The 22,777-nt window shown below is 48.3% G+C and overlaps 1 protein-coding gene across 11 annotated transcripts in view; it reads left to right on the forward strand.

The window, feature by feature from the left end:
• The window catches only part of GRIN2B (glutamate ionotropic receptor NMDA type subunit 2B), a 630,348-nt gene that overhangs the window by 580,518 nt on the left and 27,053 nt on the right, over positions 1-22,777 (forward strand). For all 11 annotated transcript variants that reach the window (XM_079936840.1, XM_079936832.1, XM_079936835.1 and 8 more), the window contains 5 exons: positions 504-706; positions 1,444-1,615; positions 2,096-2,249; positions 5,029-5,154; positions 8,720-8,949. In XM_079936840.1, coding sequence (XP_079792966.1) covers positions 504-706; positions 1,444-1,615; positions 2,096-2,249; positions 5,029-5,154; positions 8,720-8,949 — 885 coding nt within the window. The remainder of the gene's footprint in view (positions 1-503; positions 707-1,443; positions 1,616-2,095; positions 2,250-5,028; positions 5,155-8,719; positions 8,950-22,777) is intronic.

Here is a 22,777-nt window from a genome sequence, read left to right on the forward strand (position 1 = left end):
AGCACATCCTTCCGGCTCACTTGCTCCAGTCACTCTGTTGACCTTCCCAAAGCTATTTGCTGCTCTCACCGTCCTGCTCTCTGTTACAGCTGAGGAGAAAACACCAATAGGCACTCAAGGCAGGAGGCTCTGGCCTCCTCCCCGCACTGGGACAGGCTTCCGTTTTAGCACTTATCACACGGTGCTGTAAACATTTGCTTACATTTCTGACTCCTTCACTCAGTGTGCACTTGACAAAGGGCAGAAAGATGCTTCTTTAAGCCACGAGGTTTAGCAGAGTGCCGGGCACATGTTTGGTAAGTGGGTGGGTAGATGAAGAGCCTACCTTTCTTAGATCTGGACACAGTAAGTCTCATCCTGAGCATATGGTCTGAGGAGGATTCGTCTCTATTACGGACAATGCCTGCATCTTTGGACTGCGTTTAACAGCTTCCCGGGGGAGGCCAGGAGAAGCAGCTCTGTCTCCACCAGTGGTTTCTGAGTCCTTGTTTATCCCTGTGCAGGTGGGCAAGTGGAAAGACAAGTCTCTGCAGATGAAGTACTACGTGTGGCCCCGAATGTGTCCTGAGACGGAAGAGCAGGAAGATGACCATCTGAGCATCGTAACGCTGGAGGAGGCCCCGTTCGTCATTGTGGAAAGCGTGGACCCCCTGAGCGGAACTTGCATGAGGAACACGGTGCCCTGTCAGAAGCGCATCATCTCTGAGTACGTGGCCTGGGAAAGTCAGATTTGCCCTAGCTGTCAGCGCCCGGCTAGGATCCGAGGCACAGAACGAATTGGACACCGTGTCTGAATTTCGTTACAGTTGAGCAGTGGACTTTCTGGCAGCCCTGTGGTCTGGCATGTGGTTCTGTCCGGATCATGACCCGGGAGAATTACTGCTAACCATGTTATCGTTTCTGGGGCCTCGCGAGGTCTCAGTGACCGGGACCTCAAGTTCGTGAAGATTTAAGTTTACATTGGTGTTGAAAGATGTTTTCTGAGGCCAGCATGTCTTTAGAACCATTTTTGGAAATAGATAATATTAATCTATGCTGATAGAAGTCAGGATAATGGTTCTTTTTGGTGAGGGTGGGAAGGGCCTGCAAGGGAGAACAAGAGGCCTCCAAGGTGCTGGTAACGCTTCTGTATCTGAATTTGGGTTCTGGTTAAATGGGTGGGTTCAGTGTATGAAAATTCATCCAGCTGAACCCTTAGGATATGTGCACTTTCCTGATATATGTTATACTTCCAAGGAGCATTTAAAAGTATGAGAAAACATGGTCCAGTATGATGAGGTAATGAGATTATGGCAGTTCTGTGGTCTGATTTATGTCCTCACCCGGGCCTGACATAACTTGTGCTGAGCTGTGAAGGAGGGCCTGCTTTGTGGTTGGCAAGGGTAATATTTTGCCTCTTGTATAAAAGCCTCGTTTTTGTTTTTTGTTTCTTTACCTGGTTAGAAATAAAACAGACGAGGAGCCAGGTTACATCAAAAAATGCTGCAAGGGCTTCTGTATTGACATCCTTAAGAAAATTTCTAAATCTGTGAAGTTCACCTATGATCTTTATCTGGTGACCAATGGCAAGCATGGGAAGAAAATCAATGGAACCTGGAATGGTATGATTGGAGAGGTACGTGTCAGGAATTAAGGGCCATGTCCGTGTTTCATTTAAATATTTTTAAAACGCTCATTTTATAAATTTTAGAAAATGTAAAATAGTACAGCTGACTCTTGAACAACATGGGTTTGAACTCTGTGGTCCACTTGTGAGCAGATTTTTCTCAGTGAATATATGGTCGGCCCTCCTTACCTGTGGGTTTTGCATCTGTGGATTCAGCCAACCGTGGATCCTGAACTGTGTCTACAGTCTCCAGTTGGTGGAATCCGCGGATAAGAAGGGCTGACTTTGGGACTTAAGCGTCCTCAGGTGTTGGTGTCCACGGCGGGTCCAGGAACCAATACCGAGGGAAGATACCGAAGGAAGGCTATAAATGAAATGTACTGTTCCCACTCTACAAAGGAAAGCACTGTAGAGCCCCAAATATTTTCTGCATGGTGGCCCCTTGCCTTCCTGGATGCCCTAACTGGAGCCTTGCGTCTTTCTCCCCAGGTGGTCATGAAGAGGGCCTACATGGCAGTGGGGTCGCTGACCATCAACGAGGAGCGATCGGAGGTGGTCGACTTCTCCGTGCCCTTCATAGAGACTGGCATCAGTGTCATGGTGTCACGCAGCAATGGGACCGTCTCACCTTCTGCCTTCTTAGGTGAGTGATGGGCTTGCAGGCGTGAAGGACATGGACCCAGGGACAGGTAGAGGGAAGGAGGAACAGGTGCAGGAGCTGATTTTTCAGGAGCTTCCCTCAGCCAGGGATTTCACTTTGGGGAACCTCAGAATTGATCATTCTCCAGCATGAAAACTGAAGAATACCCTCAAAAATAGGAAGGCATGGTACCCGGTAAGAAAACAGTACAGGACCGGTAACCAGGGGTCCTGCTTGAGTCTCACGCCTGCATTTGACCTTGAACAAACTTGCTCCATCCTGGGATCCAGTCTCGTCATCCACAGAAGAAGGCATTTCGACTAGCTGATCTCTGAAGCTGCTTCCTGCTTTAATGATGTCTAATTATGGATATCATTCAAATACCTGTTTGTTTCAAATTAGCTTCAAGAGCGGAGCTCAGTGCTACCAAAAAAGAAAAAAAGGTTTTTCTGTTTTCACGTGAATTTTTGGAGGCTTTGCCAGGTAAAGCTGCTCCGATTCTCCCTCCCACCGACCCCATCCTTCCCCATAGAACCTGTTCCTCGCTCTCCAGCATTACTTATGTGTCAAAGCCTTCCGTATGATATAAGACTGGGTGAGATGAGGCCAAGATTTCAATTAGATGAGGTCTTTTGTGAGCTCATAACCCCATACTTTTGGCAGGGGCTGTGAGAGCAAAGGGATTGGAAAATAAAATGTCACCTTGAAAACAGGCCACTGGGCTAGGAGATAGGAAGCTGGTTTGGTCATAAACAAGCTGAAAGCCCTTGGACCAGTCACAGTCTCTCTAAAGGATACCAACACTTTTTTTTTTATTGAACACTTACTATGTGAAGGCCCAGGCATCGTTGTACAAACTTTGATTATATTACTTCATTGACACTACCATAATACCCAGTTTATGGCTTAGGAAACTGAACCCTAGGTTATGCAATTTTCCAACCATCTCTCAGCTAGGAAGGAGCAGATCCAGGATTAAAGCCCAGATGTGGCTGCCCTTGCAGCCTGTGTTTTAGTACACATGGGGGCATTTCAGAGCTCGACTCCTAAAATCAGGAAACAGTGCAGGGGGCCGAGACTAAGATGTGATATAAAATGGAAGAGCACAGACTTGCCTTCAGAGGCCCTCTGTCCATAACCTGGCCCTGCCACCTCCCGAGTATGAACTTACAAAGGGCTGGGACCTCTTAAGTCTTAGTTTACTGCTCTGTAAAACAGATGTAACCATCCATAATGAAAGGGCCATTAAAGGATAGTAGAAACTAGGTGGTGAAAGTACTTCCTAAACTATATAGACCAACACAAATATTTTTTTGTATTTTGTGTACCAAAAGTTGCTCTGGGCTTAATGGGGGGAAGGGAAGCATAGAGACAGTGCATTTACTCAGTTATTTCCTAATCTTGGACAGACTGGGATCAGAGTAGGATTTCAATCAATCAGACCCAAGGAGGAGAGGGTCTCTATTCCACCGTACAGAGGCTTTGAGTTGTACCTTCCACCTTTGCATCTCTGGCTGCCACCGCAAGGTTTTGCATTTCTGTGCATTACACAGTCGGTGCGTGCCATATTAAATTAATGAAGTGACCAGGCTTTTATAATTCCCTTGGGAGTTCAGAAGTAAAGTAGGTTTCAAAATAAGGCAATATTTTCTAATTTTCAGCCCATTTCCCTCCCTTTTCAGTTTCATCTTTATTAATGATTTGGAAGGTGGAGGAAACAGCATGTAAATTCACTTAGTTCTGAATTTACAGTGTGATGTGACAGCTAAAAAGGCCAGGCTATTTTGAGGCACAATTGAGGAAGCTTTGTATTATGGGACTGAAGAGTGATTGTCTCTTTTTACAGGCCTCCAGAGAGAGGGCTCCTGGAATTCAGTATTCAATTTCTAGACACGTCTGAGCCAGAGAGATTTAGATCAACTGGAAGAGAGTCAGCAAAAATGATTTTAAAAAGTTAAAGAAAGCATATGTAGAACATTCTTACTCTCTTGCCTGTTCTTGTCCCATCAACCTTGTCACCTGGAAATAGGGACTAGATTGAGGTTGTTTTGTTGATTATCATGTCCCCTTGTCATTTGCTAAATTCCCAGTGTTGTAGACACTGATATTTAATGTGGATGGATTTTTTTTTTAACATTGACGTATTCTCCTACACTAATGATGTCTAATAAAATATACCACGTCAAACCAGGTTGAAAAAGCAAATCCAGGCTGGAAAGTTTAAGAGAAGTGAAGCAAGGGGGCAAGGGAGTTATTCATTGTGCCTAATTATTACTGAACCAATTCAAGCCACAAAGAGTAACCAAGTTTGTTGAGAATGAACTTGGCCTCAAGGCTTGGAAGCATTGGTGAAAACTTTTCCAGGTCCAGCTGTGGGGTGTGGCATATACATAGGCGTGCAAACCAAGAGCCAGTCCAACACGACTCACTTATCCATGTCTAGTACTTATTCTAGTTCCACTGTTTTCCAAAAAACCCAGATATTGGTCCAGGCATGGCAGAAACTATCTGTACGGTCTCAGAAAGGATGGGCAAGAGGCCGTCCTTCTCATATGTTTGAACGAAAACAAGCCCCGACACGCCCATCAGGGGAGTGGAGACGCTCAGACACAGCTTCTTACTCCTTCCTCCCTAAGCCAGGCCCTGGCTTTCTGAAGGGACGCACACACCTTTGGCTTGCTTCCCCAAAGATAGGAGTCGCGCGAGTGAATGAATGCGCGAGTCAATCGGGACCTGTTTGTTCTCTGCGTTAACCCTGAGCGCCGATGTTTTGCTTCCCCAGAGCCCTTCAGCGCCGACGTGTGGGTCATGATGTTCGTGATGTTACTCATCGTCTCCGCCGTGGCCGTCTTCGTCTTCGAGTACTTTAGCCCTGTGGGTTACAACAGGTGCCTCGCCGATGGCAGAGGTAAGGCCAGCTGTAACCATTGCCTTTCTGCCTTTCTCTAGCTCTCAGCTCGGAATCTCTGTGCCCCTCATCTGCTGCCTGCCTCCGCCCTAACCCTCAGTCTTCAAGGTCACCACCTTGGTGACTCGTTAGAAAGACCCCAATTAAGGGCTTCTAATCAGTGCTATGGTTTTTCATTTTACCTTGGTGTTCAGAAAATATTAATTGCTAAATGTATGTGACAATTGGGATTACCATTGTTCTTTAACTTGAGAAGTAAGTAGAAGACTAATTCACAGGAAAGTAATATACCTTAAAAATAGTGACGGAGGGCTGCCCTGGTGGCGCAGTGGTTGAGAGTCCACCTGCCGATGCAGGGGACGCGGGTTCGTGCCCCGGTCCGGGAAGACCCCACATGCCGCAGAGCGGCTGGGCCCGTGAGCCATGGCCGCTGAGCCTGTGCGTCCGGGGCCTGTGCTCCGCAACGGGAGAGGCCACGACAGTGAGAGGCCCGCGTACCACCAAAAAAAAAAAAAAATAGTGACGGATACACTTGTAACATTCTACTCATCTGTTCACTTGAAAAGAGTGGAGCTTTATCCTGACTTTTAAAGTTTATTGTGGAATTTATGAAAGATTTGCAAATGCATTAGATAAAACTAAAAATAATCACCCATAAGTTTATCAGCAAGAAATAATGTCTGTTAATATATTGGTATATATACTTCTAGTCTTTTAAGTTTTATGCACATGTAGCCATTCTATTAAGTAGCCCACACTTAGTAGAGCAAGAATGTGAAAACTTTTATCTTTCTTCTGTTATTACCTATCTTCTAGACTATGTGACTGGACCCCTTAACAAAAACTCGTGTAGATTCCAAAAGTTTCTGATCATTTCCCATTATTAAAGCAAATAAACAACAAGAAGCAAACACACACAAAGACCCCAATTTAGATGTTAGTTTGAATCTGTATGTCCCCTCCCTGCCTCAAGCCTGACCCCAAGCCCAGTTCCACCCCTAAGCAAGTGAGATCAAAGCTGGCAGCAGAAATGTGTAACATAAACATGTCAGAGGAAACTCTTTTGCTAACCTTAGACTACGAGCAGTCTGTCCGATCAGATGTGCTAACAAGGCAGATTAGACACATGTATCAAGAGTAAGAAAACACAGGTTACCCCAGGGTACATGCAGGGTAGTTGTGGCTGAAACAGCTCTCCACAGCCCAAGGATAACCTCTGAGCTACAAGATCCCCAAAGCATGTGTCCCTGGCTTACATCTCGCTGCCAGGAGGTAGAGGAGTTGGGTATTTGAAATAAAATGGCTGGGAGATAACAGTTCTCACCCACAGCTACTCTTGGGGGTGGTCCATCTTCCTGACTAGGAAGGTCCAGAGATGTGAGGGCTACCCATGTGTTTGAGGCATTTATGAGACTTCACGAAAAGTTTACTAGATTTCTGAAGGGGACCAAGGGGTCCTTATAGATATCTCTTCTAAAACTTCCTGAGAGCACCAGGATTAGGAAATATTATGCCTTCTCTGCGTCTTCTCCCATCCACCATGTGAGCTCTATCCTGGAATTATGTGTCAAAGAGGAAAGATTCTTAACCCCAGCTACACATAAGAATTACCTACGGGGCACTTAAAAGACAAAGATGCATAGACCTCATATTCTAATGTTCTGATTCACTAAGTCCAGAGCGGGACTTGAACCCTTGTATGTTTCAGAATAGTGGTTCTCTACCTTGGCTGCCTGTTACAATAACCACCGCACCTCACCCCAGTTTAGTAAGAATCTCTGGGGATGGTGTGTCAGTATTTTGTCAAAGCTCCCCTCGTGCTTCCGTTGAATTCACGTCCAGGCTATGAGCCACCCCTGCACTGAGGTATTTCCAGGTGTAGACCTACCTTCTCGTTTGGGGTGTGCCTTCTGGGGTGGACACTTGGATGCCTCCACAATGCGGAATAGTCAGGGACTTCCTGCCTGTGCCAAAGGGTCATCCGAAAGCCATGACTACTCACCATCCCGGTGGGCATTAGTAACAAGTGAAATGTCCGAGAAGCACGAGAGTACACACACATGTTGACAATGTCAAGAACCAAAGCTAGTGTTCACCCTCCCCGACCCCGCAAAGAAAATCAAAGAGGCAAAAATTCAGACACAAAAATCAGAGCCAGGGCTTACGATTACTCACTTTACCAAAGGATGCTTGACTTCGCCAAAGAATTCAACATGGGGCCGCTTTAACTATCAAGTCTCCTTGGGACATTTTACAATGCACAAAACTTTGATTTATAAACAGTTTTTTAGTTATGCATCTGTTCCAAGAAATAAGGTCCACTTGCGCAGATGTGCGTGCACGGTTAGATCTTAGGCTCGACATGTGTAGTCACTGATGATTTAGGTGGCTGAGCAGATGCTCTCAGGATCACAGATAGCATCGAAACACCTGTGCTAATGCGCTGTAAAACTGTGCAGGCAGGTGTTCGTTTCTGCAGCGGAGGGGCTGCATGCAGCCCCAGACAGCAGGCAAGATTTCACCATCGCCAAGCAGAGAAAGCAGAGAGGTCACAATAAATACGTGTGCAGAAGCCCTGTGTGATCTGTGTGAAGGTCGGGTGGAGGACAAAGGCAGCCTCCCTGTCCACCCTCAGATGCATGTGGCCAAGCCAGGGATCCCTGGCAGACTCTCTGGGCCGCCTGGTATTCTTTTACACGGAAGGCAGGCCCTGCTGGAGGGAACCAGATGGGAGGTGTCGGCACTGGAATGAGGTCAAGGCTGCCTTCAAAACATTGAGTGCTAAGAGCTGGAAGCCACGGGAGAATCAGGATCAACTGCATTCAAAGCGGCATCTGTGAATAAAATTGGAGGAGATCTATGACTAGTGGGAGAAAAAGACCCCACAAGGTTCTTGCTGACGGTCCGTTTTTTTTTTTTGTTTTTTTGTGGTACGCGGGCCTCTCACTGTTGTGGCCTCTCCCGTTGCGGAGCACGGGCTCCGGACGCGCAGTCTCAGCGGCCATGGCTCACGGACCCAGCCGCTCCGCGACATGTGGGATCTTCCCGGACCGGGGCACGAACCCATGTCCCCTGCATCGGCAGGCGGACTCTCAACCACTGCGCCACCAGGGAAGCCCTTGCTAACCTTCTTTGAAATTGAAATGCTTTCTCGGTAGATACAAATAGAAATTTTGGGAACGTGGTAATGAGGATGCAAGTGTGACCACAGTGGGATGGTTGCCTTCGTTACTCAGTCTTGATGGGCTCTTAAGGGTCTTACATCCAACAGGGCGGGAAGCTGGCTCCTGTGGCGCCCTGGCTGAGTCATGATCATTGGTTGGAGTAAGAGCCCACACACACCCCAGGCCTCTGGTTTTTCTCTTCCACCTTCCTGTGGGTCCCAGGAGAAGAGAGACACAAGCTCTCAACTGAAAAAGCTGCCTAAGGGTAGCTTTAGGGCTGGGGCTTTGCTGGCGGGTTTCCTGCTCTGAGCAGGAACTTACCAGCTCTATGTACCTGTAAGTTGAAATAGAACCAGTGACTCTGTCTTAACCTTCTGTCCTTGTCTTTTTTGTCCTGCCAGAGCCGGGTGGCCCATCTTTCACCATCGGCAAAGCTATTTGGTTACTGTGGGGTCTGGTGTTTAACAACTCCGTCCCGGTGCAGAACCCAAAGGGGACCACCTCCAAGATCATGGTGTCGGTGTGGGCCTTCTTTGCTGTCATCTTCCTGGCCAGCTACACTGCCAACTTAGCTGCCTTCATGATCCAAGAGGAGTATGTGGACCAGGTTTCCGGCCTGAGTGACAAAAAGGTAGGAGCACCATTTGAAACCTCCCATCTTTCCCCCAGTCCCATTCTCAGCCATACTCGGAGCTCTCACGGACCTGTTAATATCCTAAACCTTTAGAATCGACCGTTCTTCCTTATGGCTCCTGAAATTGGGACACAGGAGCAGAATTCAGTTTCCCCACCGAAATAATATTACTTCACGTTCGCCTTCTCACTTGTGAAAGGTTGTCACCAGCGCGCCCTGGGCCGCAAATGAGGGGCCTGGTGTGTTAGCGGTTTTCTGAGTACAGGGTTCCTCTTGTCTGGGGCGCTCAGGAGGCCTGGCAGCAGCACCAGGCTGCACCTTTGGGCTGTTACTAGAGGACACCCACGCTGAGGGTGCCGGCCCGTCACGGCCCTCATTTTCCTCCCAGGGCTGTTCGCCTGCACGCTCCCCCTTTGTTCCTCTGCACGCTCGCAGGTTCCCAGGGTCGAGGAGAAGGATTGTTCTCATTGTGTCCTGAAGAAAGGTAGCTGCTACCTAACTGGATCGGGGGGTGCTGATGAATGGGTTGTCCCCATACCAACCGCAGGCCTCCCTGCTGGCCTGTGCCGCGAAGAGAGGAAGGGAAGTCTGCTGGTTGCCATGTTTTCTGGGTGAGGATGTGTAAAAACCCAGGCTCAGTACATGTGACTCTCTAGGTCTGCTGGAAGCAACACAGGTTCCGTGGGAGCTCTGGTCCAACCCCAGTCCTAGCGGCTACCTTCCTGGAGTGCCCAGGAGAGCCCCTGGATACCCCAAATCACTCTGGAGACTTTCACTTACAATGTCTCCTCTTCTCCGTTTCCTTAAGATTTAGAAAATGTGATTTCCCACCCCTTCCCCCAGGATGAAACTATGTGATATAGACGGATGTGTGTTTAGACCACATAGGTCAGATGTAGCTCATGCTTTATCACGTGGGTCAGCTTCTCCCAAGACAAAACCTTAAACACTTAGCAGATGGTTTGAGAAGAATGAAAAGGAGGAGATATTCTCTTTGGGGACTCAAGTTATGATTTCTCCATCTACTCTCACTACTCACCAAGGACATTCAAAAGCTTAAGGAAGATAAACAGCTTCTTAAGGGAATGAAAAAAAAAATATATATATATATACACACACACATACATGGAACACTCACGATGTTCACCTCTTTAGGTTGGCTCTTTCTTTGGTTTGTCTTCCTTTTCACTTTATTTTTCTTCCTTCCTTTTAAAAACGTTCCCTCTCTTCTATTTCCTTCTCCCTTACCTTTAAGCTTTTTTCTTTTTTTACTTCTTTTTTTCTAACTCATGATTTATTATGCATTTCTTCAGATATTCATCCATCTATCACTTAATTCACTTTAAACCTTTCTCTCTCTCCTTGTTCCTTTGTCAGCGTCCTTCCTTTACCATTCTGATCCTCTCAGAAACTCTGAGCTAGACCTCTCCCTTCATCCCTTTCTGCAGCTACTTTTTGTGCCTATTTCTGTGACCTGGGCAGTCGTGGTGCTGAGAGCAGCTGATCTCCCAGGGCTCCGTACTTGGATGTGACGGAGCTGAGGTGGGCCACGGCCACCCTAAGACACGAATGTGGCAGAAGCGTGACAGACCATGTCCCCACGTGTGGATCTGTCAGGGGTACGGAGGACCATATCCTCACATCAGGGAATGGCAGAGGTGTGCCGGATTATGTCCCCATGCAGCGTGTGGTGGGACCGTGTCACCATGCAGTAAATAACATGGTCAAAGGGTGGTGGGCCACAGCCCTTCCGGGGACTCTGGGCTGTGAAGTAGGGGATCCACCACAATCATCACAGTGTTTTCTTTCGTTTCCTCTGAGAATTGGTTAGGACACTGTATTTATGTTTCTCATCCTCTCAAGGGCCATCCGGCAACAACTGAATGATTTTCTACTTGAACTAAGCATAATTGAGATGGAGGGAGATTGTTTTCCCTTCTGTGGTTTGGAAAGAACATCTTGTTCTGGGCTGCTTGAACAGAGAGGTTCTGCCCCTGTCTGTCCTCCACACCACGTTGGTTACGTTCTGAGAAGTTGGATCCCATCTTTGCTTAAAGAACTTGAGAGGCTCCATTGCTTACAGAATAAAGACAACTCTTTTCAGGCGTGGCGCTCAGGGCTTTTACAAGTGATTCCCAGTGTGCACCAGCAACTCCGTCTCATCAGCCAAGGCGTAGGCTCTCGCATCCTATGTTCTAGGCATCCTTGCCTCCTTAGCCTTCCCAGCGACACCTCTCTGCATCTGCCTGGGGTGTTCTTCTCCTTACTTCTTCACTCACCAAACTCCTACTGAAACTGCAAGACACAGATCAGAGATCCCTTTATTTGTAAAGCCTTCTCATCTGGGCTCATCTGGGAAGTTAGCCATCGTCTCCTCTGTCGTGGCAATCATTCATACCTTTATTATAGCGCTTGTCTCCCACATTGTAACCTACAGACGTGTACCTGTCCATATCTCCCCTTATTTGACCATGAGCTTCACAGGGTCAGTGACCATAACTTGGTTATCATTTTTACAAAAAGTCTGTAGGGTGAGAGGGAGAGATGGTGTACTAATTTAAGAGTCTCTTGCACAGAGCAGTGGACTAAGCATTACAGGCAAAGAAAGCAGCAAGAGAGCAAGAAGCCTTTAACAGCTGTTCAGTTTGAAAATGATTATCTGATCCACTTCAGAACTCTGCAAATGACAAAATAGCATCTGACCAGAAAGTGTCAACATAATTTACAGAAGTATAGAAAACCTTTAAGTAGCCAATGACATACAACTGCAGATCAGTGTCAGGAACAGTATTATAAGTCAGAGAGTTTTCTGAAAGTGCACTTAAAATGTCAAAATTCTTATCAATTTGACTTCAAAACACCTAAAGAAAACTAAGTCTTGAGAATGACTTACATGAGAGGAAGTATATTCTGTGAATTTAGCAAAAGAAAATAATAAAGTCTTCAAAACGATAACATTGAGAACAGAAATGAGGTGACTTTGAAGACTCTTTTCAGTGCCATGAAATTTTCATCAAGGAAGGTAACATTTAAAGTGGAGAAGGGTTTCTATACTTGTTTAGACTATCACGGATGACATATCTTCTATGTAACTCAGACCAAACGATAAATATTTTGGAGTGATGATGGGGAGATATTTGTCGTCATTAGATTTAGATATTTTAAGAAATTGTCTTCAATTTTATGGCAGGAAAATGTTCCCAGATCTCATTTATGTTAAGGTACAAAGTCAGAACGTTCAGAGTTAAATTTCCATGAAATCCTATTCGGGGGCTCCTTTTTTATTGGATGGCTTCCATCTTGCCATAGCACATTACATCATTGAATTCAGAATTACTCCACTACATGCTAGAACTAAATATGGGTGCAAGTGCTAACATTTAGCAGCCCTACTGTACATTCCATCAGCTCCCAGTGGGAGGAGGATATAAGGAAGCTGGTGACATCTTTCTTCTCTTAACAAAGAGCCCACAGTGCTCATTCTCATATTCTCAGCTATCCAGATGGATTTCTCATTTCGCAGTCGGCCAACCACAGCATGGAGGAGAGTTTGGCCAGGCGAACAGGAGACGTATTTTCCGGGCACTGGATACATTAAGTATTTACATATATGTTATATGAATAATCTTCATCAGGTATGACCATTCCCATTTTACAAATACGGGCACTGAGACTCCGGGAACTTTCGTGATTCCCTAAAGTCATACATTATCAAGTGACAGAGCCAGGGTTTGAGTTTCTGTGTGTTTGGCTTTAAAAGTCACTTTGCCAGGATGTCTCCCTTGTAGTGAATCCCAGACAAAGTTATGACACAGCTAAGGATCGGTATTGACACCCCTGCACCCCACCCACTTCCTCATTGAATCTCCTACCCTCTCATTCAATGACCTTCAGTTTTGGTTCCACTTAACCTAACCCTTCTCAGGTCACCATACACTACCACTGCCAAGACTGCTATTACTACCTCTACTACTAGGACTGATAATAATAATAGCAATTATCATTATTATTAATATGACTTCAACACTGATATCTCTGCAAACATTTTTTTCAGCTCTCAGGAGCCAGGCGTAATGCCAAGTACATCACATAGATTTCTTATGTAATGGTGCTTTTATAATCATACCTTCATTTGTAGATGAGGAACTTGAAGCTTGGAGAGGTTAAGTCATTTGCCCTTCTGATGTTCCTGGCTGGCCAACAGCCCCTCAGCCGTGTGCCACCGTGTTCAGATTCCAGTGTTCTTTCCAGTTAATCCTCTTTCTTCCTGACCTTCCCATCTACCTTCCCGAAGCTCAACAAGTGGGATCCTTTTCCCCTATTAAAGGGGAGCTATCTGATTAACTGATCCAAAATAATTAGATAGTATTTTAACATTTGCCCCTTGTTTAATAAGTCTTTCAGAGGCATTGCTTTGAACAGAGAATGGTGGTGCTTTCGTGGACCTGGGCAGGCTAATGGCCCACAAATGGACTTTAGCCTGGGCCTATTGTGACCGTGAGCTTTAAGCCACTGTTGGAGGGTGGCAGAGGGGTGGCAGCAGGACAGAGAAGCGTCAGTGGTAGGTTCAGGGGGTGAAGGAAGCCTGCAGGGAGGCAGAGGCTGCCAAGGTCACCAGGGGCTGCCGTCAGGCCAGGGGGCTCCCGAGGCTGCGTCCTACCTTACACATTCCTGCCACCAGTGTGACATACGCCCGCATTGTATTTTGCTGTTCTTTTCCTCAAGGAACTACGGGAACTTTATGAACTTTAAATGTCAAAAGGTGTTTATCTGGTTAAGGAGGGCAGACATCTTCACCTGCAACATTGAAGGTGCATTCAGGATAGCCTTCTAAAAACTAAGGAAGAAGCCTGTGGCTTTTCTAGATGATGATTATTCTGAGTTTCTGAGAAGTTCCGTAGAGTCTGGAAGCTGTCTCATGTCCTTTTGGCAGATAGGCAGTGTATGACTTTTTAAATCAGCACGCAAACAAACGTGTCCGTGTGCATCCTGGAAGAAAGCCAGCCTGGGGTAAGATATTTACACCACAACTACACTGATGTGTGATGCTTGGATGGCATTTGAGCATGGGTGAGGACATGGGCCTTGCTTGCCACTGTACAAATGGTACTTCCTTGCCCTATTAACTTTAGGCCAGAAGCCAGTGGAGGTAGCTGACCTCAAGCCTGATCTGTCACACCCTGGTCCTGGCCCAGACCATCTTGGTCAGGTCATGGAACAGTGAACTAAAAGTAGCTCGCCAGGCAAAGCAGCAGGAATGACCGACTAGCCGGGGACCTAGAAATGAGGGCCTGGGCTGGGCCTCCAGGTAGCTGAGCAAAAAAAGGGTGTGATTTATTACATGGAGTCCCTTGGAGCTGTCGGGCATCTGGTCCTTTTGTTACAGCTGGCCAAGAGCAGTTCTGGAGGAAGTGACAAGAGAAGAAAACTCCCCAAACCCTGGGACTGTACGGGGTACAGGACACACATAGGTGGGAGAGGGGACACGTGCCCATTTGTCTCCTAATTAGCTGAACCTAATTAGCCGGTCCAATGCATGGACCACCACCCCAAGTACTGAACCCACTCATTCCTGCCAGGGCGGCCCCCATCCAGATGCATCCAGAACAAAGCCCTGGGGCTTAAGCAGCCCAGCTCTGCTGCCCAGGGTCAGCTCTCAGCACTCCTCTAGGTTTCTTTGAGAACGGGACTGCTTACGGCCCCCAGCTGGCCCCCGTGAGCTCTAATTCCCGAGTCCATTCGTGACTGGCCGCCCTGACTGAGGCGTCCAGTAGGGCTTAGCAGTGGCCACTCTCCCGGCCCAGGGATACGGGTGTCCCCGTGCTGATTGCTGAGCTCCCGAGGGAACCCCAGGGTCCCCTTCCTCTCCTCTCGTGTCCCCTTTATAGCATCAGGCCTCGCTCTGCCCTCCTCTCCTTGAAGGACCACCTGCGTCCTGACCCTCTGTGACTTCCCACACAGGATACCTCACCTCCCACCTCTGCTATACTGTTGGGGCTTCTCGGGGTTGAACGGTGGTCCCCCAAAAGATACGTCCACATGCTAATCCCTGGAACCTGTGAGTGGTGACCTTATTTGGAAAAAAAAAAAGATCTTTGCACATGTAATTAAGTGGAGCATCTCAGGTTAGGACCGTCCTGGATTGCTGCTAAATCCAATGGCAAGTGTCCTTATGAGAGAAAGGCAGAGAGAGAGCTGACGCAGAAGAGAAGACCAGGAGAAGTAAGAGGCAGAGACGGGAGTGTGGCAGCCACAGAAACACCTGGAACCACCAGCAGTTAGGAGAGGCAAGGAGTGGCTTCTCCCCTAGAGCTTCTGGAGGGAGCGCAGCCCTGCTGACACCTTGATTTTGGACTCCTGGCCTCCAGAACGTGCGAGAAGAAATTTGTATTGTTTTAAGCCGCCAGAGGCTTGTTGTGGCAGCCATGGGAAACAAACACGGGGCCTCAGTGCCCCTCCTGTAACCTGCACTCTCAGGGGCTTGCCCCCCTTAAACCCTGGAGCTCTTACTCACCTGCTCTTGTCAGCCACCCAGCCCCGTCCTTCCAAAGCGGGTATTTCTTACAGCAGAATCCAGTTCATTCCCCCCCGCCCCCCCCGACTAATCTCCTCTGCTTGGAAGAACAGATCTACGTCACTCTGAAGATTTGCAGAGATATGATTTACACCCAGAGGGAGTCTTCTCCCTGCTGCTTAATTTTAAGGAGACAATAAAAATCCCGCGTGTCACTGTGTGCTCCCTTTTGCTCTGTCCTTGGGCCTGATTACTGTTAGTTTCTCCCAGTATGTCGCGTGTTATCTGTGTGTACGCTCCCCGCGCAGCCTTCTACTAGACCTCTGAGCAGGGAGGCCATTGTCAAAGGGGACTGAGGACATGTTTTTGTAAGATGTATCATTTTCACCACTCTTCTGGGGAAAATATTATTAATGCAGCCCTCTTATATTCTGGATTTCACTGTGCTGTTCCTATCACGGGACTGCAAGGGACGTTATTTGATCATCAGGTACAAGTGATGTTTTGCTCATCAAAGGCAAACAGGTGTCCTCTCTCTTCATGTAGATGAATGTATCTTCCCTGTTACATAGGAGTGCACACTCACATATGCAAGTATATGTGTGCATATGTGTGTATAGATACGTATATCTCCATCCTCCGAAACTACATAAAGATAACAGGATAACTGGGTAGTTAGGAACTTGACACTTAGCCAAGATGCATAAGGAGCTCAAGTTTCCCATGTCCATAGGAACTTCCGTTTTACAGAGTTGATCTGAGAAAGGACGTCTTTACCTGGAAAAGAAAGAAACTTTTGTCTCATTCTGCTGATATTAGTGGAACCATCATTTTGTGAAATGAAACAAAAATGAAATGAAGGAAGGAAGAAGAAAAGAAAGAAAAGGAAGGAAAGAGAAAGAAGGAAAGAAAAACGAACATCAGAACCCAATCGTAAGCTAGATCTGCTCTGTGTATCTCTTCTTAGAAAGGTGGTCCTGTGCAAGGTATTGGAGAGATAGATGCCTTCCTGGAGCCATGACATTTTTTATAATTGCTACTACACAGATTAGCATGAGGATGAATTCACAGTTTCCCCACCCGAATTGACCCCAAGTGAAAGCCAGCAATAGACAACAAACAATTTTATTAACCAAACTCAAAGCATGTACCACCAAGTGCAGTACTCAAGCTTTGGGTGCGCTGAGAGCGGGAGAAAATAGTGAGCGTGTCTCTGAACTGGTCAGGTCCTTGAATTTATCTGTGTGGCTTCCATATGGGGCCTCTCTGGTCAGGCCGTCTCTTCCAGGTTGGGAAGAGCAAGCGGCCCTGGGGAATCCCATAGAAGTTCGAATCTACTTATGGTCAAGTCTCTGGTTGTGAGAGAAGTGAGCCGTTGCACTTAGCTAACTGTTGAAAGCAGTTTTTTTATTCCGAAGTTTATAGATGTCCAAGAAAAATAAGAGAGTTCCTCAACATCCTTTTCTCTCTGGTTAAAAACAAAAATTAGAAATAAATGTTTCCGTAAAGGGGGCTTTTACAGGCTGATGAAATCTTAGCTTGTGTTTTGAGGATTTATTAAGAACTAGTGTTTCACTTCTGGGCAACTAAGTTCAAGTCCTTTGAGACAAATTAACGCAGCCATGAAAATTTATATGTGGCCAAAGGCATCGGGCCTAAAATGAATCAAGTTTTAGAGACGTCAGAACTGTATTCACAGTGCAGACTGTGGCCCGGGCTGGCTCTGGGCCTTTGTTTTGGTCTTTTGGCGCTTCCAGTACACCCTCCACCCCATAATGGTGGCAAGAGAGGTGGGCAAGGGCCTCAGTGGCCCATGTGCAGCCTGTTGTATTTTGGGAAGCCTTCTGCATAGCCGGGCTAGCTGGGCATGTGCTCGGGCCAGGAAGGTAGGGAAGCGGGTGTTCGGAGCGGGGTGAGGGTGGTGGCTGAGAGAGCCTGAGGCTGGGGAAGCCCAACCATTTCTTCTACAATTCATGTCAAGGTTTCCTTTCCAGCGAGGGTCACAGAGAGCCCAGGAGAGACGGCTCAAGCTCTGCAGGAACCACAGCCTCAGACATTTCTTCTGCCCTATTTGGGAAGATCAGATGCAGAGTGTCAAGGGCCATGGCTCCAGGCCAGTGTGACCCTGACAGCTGCCCACATGGAGGGTCCCCGAGGTGCAGGCAGCTTAGACTTTCAGGAGGCAGAGTCGGGAGGAGGAAAATCGGGGTTCTGGGTCCTCTGTGTAATCGTCATAGGATTAGTCTGTCCATGTGGACCTGTCTGTGTTGGCGACACCCAGGAAGGGGTGGGTTAGGGCCAAGTCTTGATATCAGAGTCACTCAGGGAACCCTTTCAAACGAAACAGGACTCTGTCCATCCAGCTGGAAATAAAAGTCCAGGTGGCAAGAGCTGCCGCCTGAGCAGGACGCAGCCAGGAAACCAGACATGTGAAAAGGGTTGAGAGAGGAGCCGCTCTGCGGGGAGCTACTGGAGGGCTGCGCCCCCTCCACTTTCCTCCCACCCCTCAGACCTACTGAAGGGGCTTTGAGGGGGTCACTGGGAGAGCTTGGCATTCACCCCCTGTGGTTAGAATGGGGGACGGGCTGGCATTTGCCCCAAACCTGAGAAGACCCAGGTGACAGGTTCCCACCCACGGCAGGTCAGGCCTGCATCCCTCGAGTCCACATCAGGCCACTCGGGCAGGAGGGGGCCAGTCTGGGCCGGGAGTGGAGGGAGGTGATTTTAAACGTACCTGCCCACTGGGCTTCCTGCTCAGGATGAGGCAGCTGCCCATCCAGAGATACGTGGGAGGGTGGCAGCCGGCAGGGGAGCCGGAGGGATTGATGTAGACGAGCAGCTCCTTCAGGGAGCGAGACCCAGGTGCTCACCGAGAGGCTCTCGGGGAACCCGTGAGCTCGCCTGACCAGGAGAAGAGTCTGCTTTGCCCAGCGGCCTTGTCCAGAGACCATCCATGCCGGCTCACTACGACACCACGAGGTGGGTGCTGCCCGCCTCCGGCTTCTCCTACTCTCTGCCTTCCACCCCAGGCCCCCCCGAGAACGGGGGAGGACAGAACAGCTCAGGGGCAGGTCCCGTAAGAGCCGGCGTCGGCACCTGGGGTTCCTGCAGACACACGGCCGCCTCGGCCCTTATTCATGAGCAATGATTGAACTATTTAATGAACACACGCTATGTGCCTGTTGTCAGACCCTTCACATCTGTGTCTCCTTTAATCCTCGTGCCCACCCTTTGCGCTAGATATTATCGACATCTTTCCATAGATGAGGAGAGTCATTTAAGGGATAAGCAAATTCGCAAGTCACACAACCAGCAAGTGAGGGCATCGGATTGGATCCAGGGAGAGCCGACTCCAGAGCCTGCAGCCGTCCTGTCTTACCGCACCGCCGTAGCCCCACGTGCTCTCTGTGTGGACACGGGGAGGAGGGACACGCTTCTAGAGACACAGGCCTGGGGCAGCAGAACCCAGACCAGCCCCCGTCACGGGACCCTGTCTGACCTGGCCTCTCGGATTCTCAAGGAGGAGATTATGGAACCCCACCAACCCACTGAGAGCGGGTAGACCCTCTGCCCAGGAACCTAGAAGAGACTTCTGTTCACTCCAGTCTAGGAATAGCCAAGGGCTCTATTGTCTTTGTTTCTGAACTCAGCCCCTCGCACCTTTAAGAGCCACGTACTTGACGAGTGTTGCCTGGATGAACGAATCGAAGAGACACGGAATGTTGTCGGGCACCATGTTTTCTCCCTTCCAGGAAGTAACCAATATACATACTTACTTAATCTGGCCAGAAAAGAAAAGATCCTACTCTCAAGAGAGAGGAAAGAATTGGAGAGGAGGGAAATGTATCGTTCTCCCCCAGCTCCATCCTCCTCTTAGGAGGGAACTAGAGCAAGAACTGTGTTCACTTACTGCTTCTGAAGTGCTCGTGGCTAGGAGACCATCAGTGGCTTAAGTCTAGAAACCACCTCGATAGTAAATGTGCTAAATACTTAATTCCTTCAGACTTCCTCACCCATCTCCCGGCTCATCACTTGCACGGCACTGGGTTCTGAGTTAAGCATAAGGCAGTTCCAGTTCTTGCAAGAACTGATTGCCAGCAGACCGTGAGACAGCTGGGACTTGGCCTCTTCTAGACCGAGTACAAGAGAGCCGTTGAGCTGGGTGTCATCCTGGTACTGAAGAGAGAACGCTGTGATGTCTAGTGATGTCTCCTAGTGGCCTCGAGTACAAATTGGACAAGATGGCAAACAGCCTCGCGTTAGGAAGCACGCTGCGGCTGCAGACCTCCCGGGCAGAGGTGCCACTAGGGAGTGATGCTCCCAGGGAAAAAAATGCACTTGAACACACAAGGTCATCCACTTACGTGTCTTTACGGGACACACCCACCCATGCCTGCAAACGCGCACACACACCAGAGGGTGCACATGCGGCTCTGACGGGGCGTGCTGGGCAATTTCTGCTTTTTTCCGTTTCTCCTTGTAAAAGCACGTCAGATTAATTCCGGCCAGTTACGGCCAAATCCCTTTCTCTCCGCCAGTCAGGGCCGCCCGAACAGGCAGGAGGCTCTCTCACCTGCTTCATTATGCAAATTGATATTCCAGCGCTGAAGAGCCAAGCAGCCTTCAGCACAGCAGTGATTCCAGGCTGTGATGAGAAGAGGTGGTCTGACAGCTATAAATAACAGTTCACGGGACATGTGGACGTCAGTTAGCTGGGGGTCAGATGTAACCATAAACGTATCCATACTCAGAAGACCTGCAGTCAAGGGCAAGCATGAGCCACCATGGAAAGGGCACAGAACGATACACACACACACACACACACGCACACACACGCACACACACACGCTCGCGCACGAAGAAATCAATGAACACTTAAGATCTCACATCGTGAGATTCATTTCTTTGGAAAAGACCTGCACGGTTCATCCAGGAGCTGCTGTACGCAGAGCAGGAGTCTTCCCAGAGATCACAGCTGGGAGGACTGACTTCGCTCTTGACTGCCTCGCCCTGTCCCCTCACCCCAGCACTTGAGTTAGAATTACAATCTCTCCTCTCAGTCCCGAGTCATCAAAAAGAGGCTTTTAACAGAATCAGGTAATTGTCGCCCTGGTCGTCTCTGCTGGGGGTGGCACAGGCCAGACACAGCTCCCAGCAGCATGGGCACCTCTGCTTGGTGGTGTGGTCTCGGTGACAGGAGCGGGGCTGGGGGTTGCAGGGAGGGCTTGTTGGGAAGCTGGGCAGTTCTCCAGCCCCTCCTGAATAGTCTTCATGATGTGCCCTCAGTTTTCGGTTTGAAAGGTCGCGAAATCACACATCATCCACTACACCCAGGATGGGTCCCTCCGGGTTACAGATGACCCAGCCAAGCGGCCAGTCTACCACCACTCCCCCTCCCTTGCCGGAAGCAGCACTCCGTGCACAGCGCGGCATCCTCGACATCCTTGCAGGATCTGAAAGACGCGTGGTTCAGCGAGGAAGGAAGGATCCCTGAAAAAAAATGGTGCCCAGGGCAGTCCTCAAGCGGGGCTTATTGGTCTGCGTGACCGCTGCTGTTGTGGAACATTTTCACGTGCTTTCTAGTTGAAACATTTATATAAAGAACTAAAAAACTTTAAACTATCTGCTACTTAGAATGAAGAGATCTTGGGGACATTTAGTAATAGTTTAATCACAGGTTAGTGAGACTTTTTTTTTAACATCTTTATTGGAGTATAATTGCTTTGCAATGGTGTGTTAGTTGCTGCTGTATAACAAAGTGAATCAGTTATACATATACACGTATCCCCATATCCCCTCCCTCTTGCGTCTCCCTCCCTCCCTATCCCATCCCTCTAGGTGGCCACGAAGCACCGAGCTGATCTCCCTGTGCTATGCGGCTGCTTCGCACTAGCTATCTACCTTACGTTTGGTAGTGTATATATGTCCATGCCACTCTCTCACTTCGTCCCAGCTTACCCTTCCCCCTCCCCGTGTCCTCAGAGACTTTTTTGTTTTTAAGATTGTCTCCCTTTTGACACTTAGATGTGATTCCTTTGGACTGAAAAAACGGGGCTTTTGATTTTGTGGCCATGGATCATGTAGGAAAATAGAGACTTTTTGGATGCCCTGGAGGGGAGCTTAGAAAAGCGGCAGGGCCCAGGAAGTGGGGTATGAGTACAGAAAGAGAAGTGTGAGGGCCAGCCCTGACCCCAAGCAGAGGGGAGCCCTTCCCCTTCCTCCAGCGCTTCATCACCGTCTCCTGCCTCTCCCCCAGCCCAGCTACCCCACCCCTGTCCTCCTACCACCACCAGACCCCACCTGTCACCCTCCACTAGAATCACTGATCGATGCCCATTTCCTTCACTGCACTGGGCACTCCTTGAGGCAACAGACATGCTTTCAATAACTCTGTTCAGCTCCTGGGATTGTGCCTGGTACATTATAGAAGGGTGTTAAGTGAATGAATGTTCCCAGAACAGAAACTAATAATATTAACACTGAAGTTCTGCTTTCTTATGGATTAAATTGCCTTTAATGAGCTAAGCATTTACAGTCTTCTTTCTCTGGGGAAATGTATTTCTGTTTCTGAACAGCTGACTTATAAATGAACTATTGAGGACAGCGTGTTCATAGGTTGGGGCCTGCCTATTAGAAATTGCATTTCCAAAGCCAAAAATACATCAGTCTTTGTATTGTGCGCTCCTCTGCAGTGTGAGCAACCATGACCATCATCCGTGGTGGTCACTATGGAAACCACATCGGTAGTTATGGTCTCAGAGTGGACCAGTCATCCCTGACCAGGGGTTGCCTTCCTGGGCTAGATGCTCTACATTCTTGGTCTTCTTTACTTCTCCTCCCAGACCTTTTAGGCAGATGCTACCTCTGCTTTCCAGAAGGGAAAACTAAGACTCAGCTACTGGAAAGCATGTGGTATGGCTGGGTTCCTAAGCCCCTCTGGTGCCTCAGTTTCCTAATTATAGAATGGGGATAAAAATGTCACCTACATTATAGCTGTTGTGCTGATTAAAGATGTATCGTACTGTCTATACTTATAATACTGTGAAATGCTTAGAATAGTGTTGCATCCCTCAGTAAATGTTAGGGTTCGGATCCTATGACAGACCCAGGGTTTGCGCCGGAATCCATCTCACAAAGGCCATGCTGTTTCCAGCAGATGATCAACATGTGCTTGGAAAGCCGCAGACAAACTGCTCCTAATCCACTCTAGGACCCACCCTCCCTCTCCCCTCCAGGATCCCTGCACTTGTCTATTTCAGTGAGATTCAGAGACGGGGTGGGGACGACTAGTACTATGCCAGGGCTGGAAAG

Source organism: Stenella coeruleoalba (genome assembly GCF_951394435.1).
Source record: "Stenella coeruleoalba genome assembly, chromosome: 11".
Taxonomy (NCBI): Eukaryota; Metazoa; Chordata; class Mammalia; order Artiodactyla; family Delphinidae; genus Stenella; species Stenella coeruleoalba.